Source organism: Amblyraja radiata, chromosome 30, assembly GCF_010909765.2.
Source record: "Amblyraja radiata isolate CabotCenter1 chromosome 30, sAmbRad1.1.pri, whole genome shotgun sequence".
NCBI classification, from domain to species: Eukaryota; Metazoa; Chordata; class Chondrichthyes; order Rajiformes; family Rajidae; genus Amblyraja; species Amblyraja radiata.
Window position 1 is genome coordinate 13,547,106 of NC_045985.1, and position 9,713 is coordinate 13,556,818.

At 45.4% G+C, this 9,713-nt stretch overlaps 1 protein-coding gene across 1 annotated transcript; it reads left to right on the top strand.

Annotated features, from left to right (window-relative positions):
* Positions 1-4,016: 4,016 nt before the first annotated feature.
* LOC116989965 (E3 ubiquitin-protein ligase TRIM39-like) lies at positions 4,017-9,341 on the top strand (the record flags this gene model as incomplete). Its single annotated transcript, XM_033047520.1, has 2 exons — positions 4,017-4,515; positions 9,337-9,341. Coding segments are annotated over 2 exons (504 nt in total), but the record flags the coding sequence as incomplete, so codon positions are not given.
* Positions 9,342-9,713: the final 372 nt, after the last annotated feature.

Genomic DNA, 9,713 nt, shown 5'->3' on the forward strand with positions numbered 1-9,713 from the left:
AATTATCACCGCTTGCATTTAAATTTATCTCTGCTGTTGGCTTCAGTCCCTCCAATGCAAGTGAGGTCCATGTTCTCATGACTGCATTCCTTTAGGTATTTATTGAAGACCACGTTACATTTCAACTTTGATTATTGGTCTCCCCTTCGATTTGAGATATTATTTCATCCCCACACATTTAAATCCACCGATAATATTATATTCCCTCTCATCATTCCTGAAAACTTCTCCAGATGAAATCCCACGACCTGCCCAGTCTTTTCATTAAGTTCCATCCTCTCAATTATGACATAGAAACATAGAAAATAGGTGCAGGAGTAGGCCATTTGGCCCTTCGAGCCTGCATTCGATATGATCATGGCTGATCATCCAACTCGGTATCCCATCCCTGCGTTCTCTCCATACCCCCTGATCCCTTTAGCCACAAGGGCCACATCTAACTCCCTCTTAAATATAGCCAATGAACTGGCCTCAACTACCTTCTGTGGCAGAGAATTCCACAGATTCACTGTGTAAAAAATGATTTTCTCATCTTGGTCCTAAAAGACTTCCCCCTTATCCTTAAACTGTGACCCCTTGTTCTGGACTTCCCCAACATCGGGAATAATCTTCCTGCATCTAGCCTGTCCAACCCCTTAAGAATTTTGTAAGTTTCTATAAGATCCCCCATCAATCTTCTAAATTCTAGCGTGTACAAGCCGAGTCTATCCAGTCTTTCTTCATATGAAAGTCCTGCCATCCCAGGAATCAGTCTGGTGAACCTTCTCTGTACTCCCTCTATGGCAAGAATGTCTTTCCTCAGATTAGGAGACGTCATTCTCATGAACATTCCTTGTGCTTTCCCCCATCGTTCTACTTCTCTGCGGCAATATCCGCTTTCTGTCTGCATGACAGTGGTGATAAGAGTTGGGAAATGGGAATTATCAGAGGGTTGCAGAAATTTGGTGAAATTCCCGCTGTCGGGATGAGGACGGTTCATCTCAGTCAATTGAGATTTGTGTTTTATTTCTTTCAGGAGGAAGCTGGTCGCAAGCGAAGGTAGGACATTGTCTTGACGGAAACATTGTACGTGTTTTGTGGAAAACCTTAAAACATTTCTAATGCTCAGTTTATAACCAGCTGTTCAATATTTCCAGTTTTCGTGATGAAGCCAAACCACTGTCGGTGGTAGATGAAGCCTTGCCGATTGAAAAGTTTCATTGCCCTGTTTCGTTCAACACGACATTCAAAGAAACATCTGATGACTTCAAGCGAGGTAAAGCTTGTACCTTTTCCATTATTCTTGTTTCTGATATCTTTAAGCCATACCTAGATGCAAACATTAATAGTATTGTGGACTGAAGGGAAATTGGATCTACCACTAAACCCATCAGCTGGGAAGCATCACAGAGTCAGATGTTCATACTCCTGCTTTGGGTGAAATACTGTGGCTATTCACCCTATCTGTGCACCATAAAAACACCTGGATGGGCTCCAAAGACAAATGTCCCTGCCTGTCCAACGTCTCCTTATAACCCAGCCCTTAAGACCTGATGAAATTATCATAAATCCTTTTGCACCCTCTCTAATTTGCTAACAACCGTATTGTGTCAAACGCTGTATTTAATATCCTGACCTATGAAAGCATGAGTGACAAACACATTCTTCACCACCCTGCCTGTCACTGTTGCATCTTCCATGGCACTGTGTACCTGCAGCCCAAGATCTCTCAGTTCTATAAAGTTCCCCGTTTACTGTGTATGTCCTGCCCTGGTTTGTCTCAGCAAAGTGCATCACCTCACCTTCACATGAATAAATCCCACCTGCCGTTCCTGAGCCCATTGGCCCAGTTCACAGGGATCCCATTTACTCTCAGATAACCTTCTTCACTCTCCACAATGTCACCAATTTTAGTTCCATCTGCAAACTGACTAACCGTGCAACCTACATACACACCCAATTGTGTATATAAATAAGGAACAACAGTGGACTATGTCTCCAGTCTGTAAAACAACCCTCTACCAACATCCTCTGTCTGCGACCTTCAGGTAAATGTTGTATTCCATCGGCTAGTTCACCCCGGATTCCATGAGATCCAACCTTCCAGAGCGGCCTCTCATGCCGTGTGTAGAAGTTGCATCTCTCAGAGGGCAGTGAATATCTGGAATGTTGTGCCCAAGATGGTTGTGAAAGGCTGAGTTATTGGATATGTGCAACTTGGCTACAAATAAATATTTGATTGATCGAATATTTAAGATTATGGGGAACACACACAGAAGAGGAATTGGTGCCAGCTTAGATCAGCCATGATCACATTGAATGGAGGGCAAGCCTGAGGAGCGGATCCTAATCCTTCTCCTGTTTTCTTGTGTTCCTATGCTCCTGTGTACTGATAAATTGACAGACTTGACACAGAGGAAATGCAGCAAAGATTAACAATACTTGTTCCTGGGACAATGAGTTTGCTGTGCGGGGTGAGATTGAGTAGACTAGGCCTGTGTACTCGAGAATTCGGGTGTATTGGAGGAGATCTCAGTGAAACACAAAGTTCTTACAGGGCTCAGTGGGCTGGATGCAGGGAGGATGTTTCCCCTGTCTGAGGGGTCTGGAGAACGGGCACCCTCTCAGAATGTGGGCTGCACCATGTAGGACAGAGATAAGGAGACATTACTGCACGCAGAGACTGGGGAACCTTTGGAATTCCCTGCACCGGTGGCTGTGGAGACTCAGTCATTCAGTGCTCTTGGAGCTGAGAGCCATGGTTGTACATTACAGAGTCAGGCCCTTCGGGCCATCACATCCATATCCACATATATCCCAGCTACACTAATCTGTTTGCCCGCGTTACATTGGTTATATTCTGCACGTCACTTATTTAAGTACCTCTTAACTGTAGTGATTCCACCTGATTCCACCACCCCCTCTGTGGCTTGTTACAGATAACAAACACTCTCAGTGTGAAGAAAACTCACCACTCAGATCCACACCACTCCTTCCCCTCACCATAAAACTGCCCTCTCTAGATTTGTAACCCTGAATGAGAATAATGTTTTTGATAATCTACCCGACACCCTGCTGCAGACTTTAACAACCTCCCTCACTATCCACAAGTGTCACGTCCTCCACAGACTTACCAGATATAACTCCGACATTCACTTCGAAACCATGAAAATAGAAGATAAACAGCAAAGGTTGCAGCACCGATATCTGCTGCACTCCACCAGTCACAGACCTCCAAGCAGAAAAGTGCTCCTTCTACCTCCAACCACCAAGCCAATGTTGGTTCAATCTTTCACAGCTCACCTTCGGATCCCACCTGCCTTCACTTTCTGGACCAGCCTTACATGCGGAACATTGTCAAGTCCCTCAGTGAAGTTCATATATTGGTTCACAATGAGATCAGTGTGTTCTTGGTTGTACACACCCATCAAGTCCACCCGTGAATCCCCTCTCTTTCAGCGACCCTTCAACCACAAGTCTCCACCCATTCTGTCCAACACCCGATCATTCAACCTCTGCTTCCTTCCATGGTCCAAGCCACCCCTCCCTCTATCTCACCCTCCACTCAAAGAAACAGAGGCAGGTCCTCTGGCCCCTCATGTCTCCCCCTCCCATTCACTATGATCATGGCGACTCCACCCCACACCTCTACCTCCTCTTTAACAACCTCAAATTTCCACTCACCTCAATATCCTCTTGCTCCGATCTGCCTCCATATATGAATAGCCCGCTTCATTTCTCCATCCCCACTGCAATCTCGCAATCCTCCTCACTCTGCGCACTCGTCCTCCCCGTCCACCCTCCATCATCTCACGAAATTCCCCTCTCCTTCCCTGGATAAAATCTCCGGTAAAGATGTCAGTTGTCCACCAGATGTGGTTGTGGGGGTGAAACCCCGGGCAAGGTTTCAGTTGTCCGCCCGCCTGTGCCTGAGGCCGAGCGGCTTCTCCCCCGGTCCCGGGGCCGCGCTGCCCGAGTCTCCCCCCGACCCCCGGGGACTCTCTGATTCTCTGCTTCTCCCCCCAGTCTCCGTCACCCTGGATGTGGAAACAGCGCATCCGCAGCTCGAGGTGTCTGAGGATCGGAAGAGGGTGAGATGGACCGGGACCGAGAGGAGTCTCCCTGACACCGGGAAGAGGTTTACAGGCTGGCATTGTGTGCTGGGATCGGAGGGATTCACATCGGGGAGACATTACTGGGAGGTGGAGGTGGCGGGGAGTCAGTGGTGGACTCTGGGAGTCGCCGCAGAGTCTGTGGAGAGGAAGAGAGGGCTCGCACTGACCCCGGAGACTGGAGTCTGGAGCATCGGGCGGTGTTATGACGTGTTTGATGCACTCACCTCCCCTCCATCCCCTCTCCCCGCCCGTCCCATCCCCGGGAGTGTGGGAGTTTCTCTCAGTTACGAGTCCGGGACAGTTTCATTTTACGACGCGGACACCAAGTCCCATCTCCACACCTTCACTGGGAATAAATTCACGGAGAAACTTTATCCTTTCTTCGGGCCTTGGGATGGAAACTGGCTGAGAATCTGCTCCGGTTCCGCTCCGGGTGTAAAAAAAATGTAAATGTGGGAAGAGTGAAATAAACAGCAACTGAACTCAGAGCTGTCTGTCTGTCTGTCGATCAGTCAATTTTAACGCGTTAACCGCGTCAGGCAACGGAACAGAAATTACTTTAGTGAAAATATAAAGATTGAAACAATCTCCCTTCCCGCGGGTTCAGCAGCAGCCGCGGGTGGGCGGCGGGTCCTGAGCTCCGGGCTCCCCCGGGTCCTAAACTCCCCCCGAGTAACAACGCGACACAAGCGGTGTTGGTGCGGAATTCAACAGCGGCGTAAAGGCGAGTTTGGGGATAGGTGGAGATAGAAGGGCGGAATAACATCGGAAGTGGTCAAGATCTTACTTTTGATATAGATATAAATTAAAATGTATTTACAAATAAAATCCGACATAATATTTATAGCGGGTAGATGGATAGAGGTGTTTTAGAAATTGGTATATATGAAACATAGAAACATAGAAATTAGGTGCAGGAGTAGAGGCCATTCGGCCCTTCGAGCCTGCACCGCCATTCAATATGATCATGGCTGATCATCCAACTCAGTATCCCATCCCTGCCTTCTCTCCATACCCCCTGATCCCTTTAGCCACAAGGGCCACATCTAACTCCCTCTTAAATATAGCCAATGAACTGGCCTCAACTACTTTCTGTGGCAGAGAATTCCAGAGATTCACCACTCTCTGTGTGAAAAATGTTTTCCTCATCTCGGTCCTAAAAGATTTCCCCCCTTATCCTTAAACTGTGACCCCTTGTTCTGGACTTCCCCAACATCGGGAACAATCTTCCTGCATCTAGCCTGTCCAACCCCTTAAGAATTTTGTAAGTTTCTATAAGATCCCCCCTCAATCTTCCAAATTCTAGCGAGTACAAACCGAGTCTATCCAGTCTTTCTTCATATGAAAGTCCTGACATCCCAGGAATCAGTCTGGTGAACCTTCTTTGTACTCCCTCTATGGCAATAATGTCCTTCCTCAGATTGGGAGACCAAAACTGTACGCAATACTCCAGTTGTGGTCTCACCAAGACCCTGTACAACTGCAGTAGAACCTCCCTGCTCCTATACTCAAATCCTTTTGCAATGAATGCTAACATACCATTCGCCTTCTTCACTGCCTGCTGCACCTGCATGCCTACTTTTAATGACTGGTGTACCATGACACCCAGGTCTCGTTGCATCTCCCCCTTTCCTAATCGGCCACCATTCAGATAATAGTCTACTTTCCTGTTTTTGCCACCAAAGTGGATAACCTCACATTTATCCACATTATACTGCATCTGCCATGCATTTGCCCACTCACCCAGCCTATCCAAGTCACCTTGCAGCCTCCTAGCATCCTCCACACAGCTAACACTGTCCCCCAGCTTTATGTCATCTGCAAATTTGGAGATGTTGCATTCAATTCCCTCGTCCAAATCATTAATATATATCGTAAATAGCTGGGGTCCCAGAACTGAGCCTTGCGGTACCCCACTAGTCACTGCCTGCCATTGTGAAAAGGACCCGTTTACTCCTACTCTTTGCTTCCTGTCTGCCAGCCAGTTCTCTATCCACATCAATACTGAACCCCCAATACCGTGTGCTTTAAGTTTGTATACTAATCTCTTATGTGGGACCTTGTCAAAAGCCTTCTGAAAGTCCAGATATAACACATCCACTGGTTCTCCCTTATCCACTCTACTAGTTACATCCTCGAAAAATTCTATAAGATTCGTCAGACATAATTTACCTTTCATAAATCCATGCTGACTTTGTCCAATGATTTCACCACTTTCCAAATGTGCTGCTATCCCATCTTTAATAACTGATTCTAGCAGTTTCCCCACTACCGACGTTAGACTAACTGGTCTGTAATTCCCCGTTTTCTCTCTCCCTCCCTTTTTAAAAAATGGGGTTACATTAGCTACCCTCCAATCCTCAGGAACTACTCCAGAATCTAAAGAGTTTTGAAATATTATCACTAATGCATCTACTATTTCTGGGGGCTACTTCCTTAAGTACTCTGGGATGCAGCCTACCTGGCCCTGGGGATTTATCGGCCTTTAATCCATTCAATTTACCTAACACCACTTCCCGGCTAACCTGGATTTCACTCAGTTCCTCCATCTCATTTGACCCCCGGTCCCCTGCCATTTCCGGCAGATTATTTATGTCTTTTAATATTATTTATGTCTTTTAATATTATTTAGTATTATATGAGGGAGATTGAATTGAGTTACGCGAAGTGCGTGTAGGATGGTGTTAGTGTGCGGAGATTGTTGGTCGGCGTAGACTTGGTGGACCGAGGGGCTCGTTTCCACTCTGTGTCGTCAAATTAAACAAATTGCGAGCAATTTCGCAAAGTGCAATGTGAGTAACTCAGCTGGTTTCCCCCAAGAATGACACCCAAAGCGTTGAGTTACTCCAACACTTTGTATCCACAAGTACATCCACTTCCTCCCGAATGAGGAAGTTCAAACAGGCTGCCACCTGACGTCACCTCGTCCGTTACTCAATTCTCCAACACATTGCACAACACCGTATCATGCAAACTATTCTGAGAATCATTTCACCCCATAATTTGCTGGAGTTACTATAGAAAACATAGAAAAACATAGAAAATAGGTGCAGGAGTAGGCCATTCGGCCTTCAAGCCTGCACCGCCATTCAATATGATCATGGCTGATCATCCAACTCAGTATCCCATCCCTGCCTTCTCTCCTTACCCCCTGATCCCTTTAGCCACAAGGGCCACATCTAACTCCCTCTTAAATATAACCAATGAACTGGCCTCAACTATCTTCTGTGGCAGAGAAATCCACAGATTCACCACTCTCTGTGTAAAAAATGATTTTCTCATCTCGGTCCTAAAAGACTTCCCTCTTATCCTTAAACTGTGACCCCTAGTTCTGGACTTCCCCAACATCGGGAATAATCTTCCTGCATCTAGCCTGTCCAACCCCTTAAGAATTTTGTAAGTTTCTATAAGATCCCCCCTCAATCTTCTAAATTCTAGCGTGTACAAGCCGAGTCTATCCTGTCTTTCTTCATATGAAAGTCCTGCCATCCCAGGAATCAGTCTGGTGAACCTTCTCTGTACTCCGTCTATGGCAAGAATGTCTTTCCTCAGATTAGGAGACCAAAACTGTACGCACTCATTTGTTTTTTGTGTAAAAATTCAAAAATTTTGGACTGAAATTTTTGAAATCTTCACAAAATTATTTAAAATAAAATTGATACCAAAAGCAGAATTGATTATTTTTGGAACAATGGAAGGCAGCCCTGAACTAACTGTGTTTCAAAAGAATCTATTTAATTAAGGGTTAATAACGGGAAAAAGACTTATACTTAAATTCTGGCAAAACGCCCCTATACCAACAATAAATATGTGGATTTCAAATATGTTCGAAACATTACACCTGGAAGATATGAGATTCCTTCTTGCAGGCAAATCAGACCACTTCCAAATGACGTGGTCTGCATTTATCGACTTACTACAAGTATAAAGTGCAACAGTACTCTGAAAAGAAATGGTTTCAGGCTCTGGTAAGGGGGGGATGAAACATACGAAGTTGGTATATCTCTGCGTAAGAAACTTACAGCTCTGCGTTTAACACAATCATTCCGCAGCAGCTGGTGGAGAAGTTGGAGCTATTGGGGGTTGATGCTGGCACATGTAACTGGGTCCTGAACTTTCTATCACAACGGCAGCAGACAGTCAGGGTGGGCAGTAGGACATCAAAAACCATAGCCGTGAGCACTGGCTCGCCCCAAGGCTGTGTCCTAAGCCCCCTGCTGTTTAGTCTGCTTACACACGACTGTACTGCTAGACTCAATAACAACTTCATCAACAAGTTCGCTGATGACACAACAGTGGTGGGTCTCATCAGTGACAATGATGAGTCGGCGTACAGGATGGAGGTGGAGCTGCTCACAGGATGGTGCAAATCCCACAACCTCATTCTCAACGTGGGAAAAACTAAGGGGATGGTGGTTGACTTCAGGAGGGCGGAAAAACAACACCATACACCTCTGCACATCGATGGAGCTGATGTGGAAAGGGTCAGCAGCGTGAAGTTCCTAGGACTCCACCTGTCAGATGACCTGATGTCCACAACCAACACCACAGCACTGGTCAAGAGAGCCCAGCAGCGACTACACCCTCTCCGAAGATTACGTAAAGCAGGTCTCCCCACTACACACCTACGAACTTTTTATAGAGGGACAATCGAGAGCACATTAACCAACGGCATCACTTCCTGGTTCGGGAGCTGCAAGGCGTACGAACGGCACCAACTTGACAGGATTGTGAAGACCGCCAGCAGGATTATTGGTGCTCCACTCCCTTTCTTGCTGGACATATACAGGAAGAGATGTATCAACAGAGCCATCTCCATCATCAAAGACCCCTACCACCCATCGCATCACATATTCTCCATCCTGCCATCTGGGAAGAGGTACAGGAGCATTAGCTGCAAAACCAGCAGGATGCTCCTCAGCTTCTTCCCGCAGGCTATAAGACTGATAAACGGACTTAGCCCCCTGCCAAAGTATCGCGCACCAACCATCAACCTGGACACACTGCAGCAGCTGTCGATCGGAACGCCTGTTGATGTTTAGTAGAGAGTAGAGTGTTTAATTTAATTTGTTCATGATATATGTTTTTTATTTCTAGTTATTTGTTGTTATTTGTACTGCACACTGAATGGACACTGGTTGAGCAACGTTTTTTTGTTTCCTCTGGGTATGTGAGTACTCAGGAAAATGACAATAAAGATATACTGATACTGATATCCCTTTCTGCCCTGTCTTCTTAATAGAATAGAGCTTTTGTTTCATTTTCTCTTTTTTCTTTTCTACGGCCTATTTTTTAACTTTTTTCTCTAACTCTTCGCGTAATGGGTCTTTTTTCTTGATCACATTTTCACACAATCACGACTTTCTCACTTTCTTTACTTTTTTCTCTTTTGAAAGCTTAAAAAATGAAGTGGTACAAGAAATGTAATAAGTTATATTTGGCTTGTATTAATGTAATGTACTTTACTTCTAAAAAATAAAAAATAAATAAAATAAAATAAAAATAATAATTTTACTGGAGCCAAAATAAAACATCTTTATAAAGCATCTTTAGGGTGGCATTGTGACGTAGTGCGAAAAGAGTGAAGACATACACCACCAGATTCAGGGACAGTTTCTT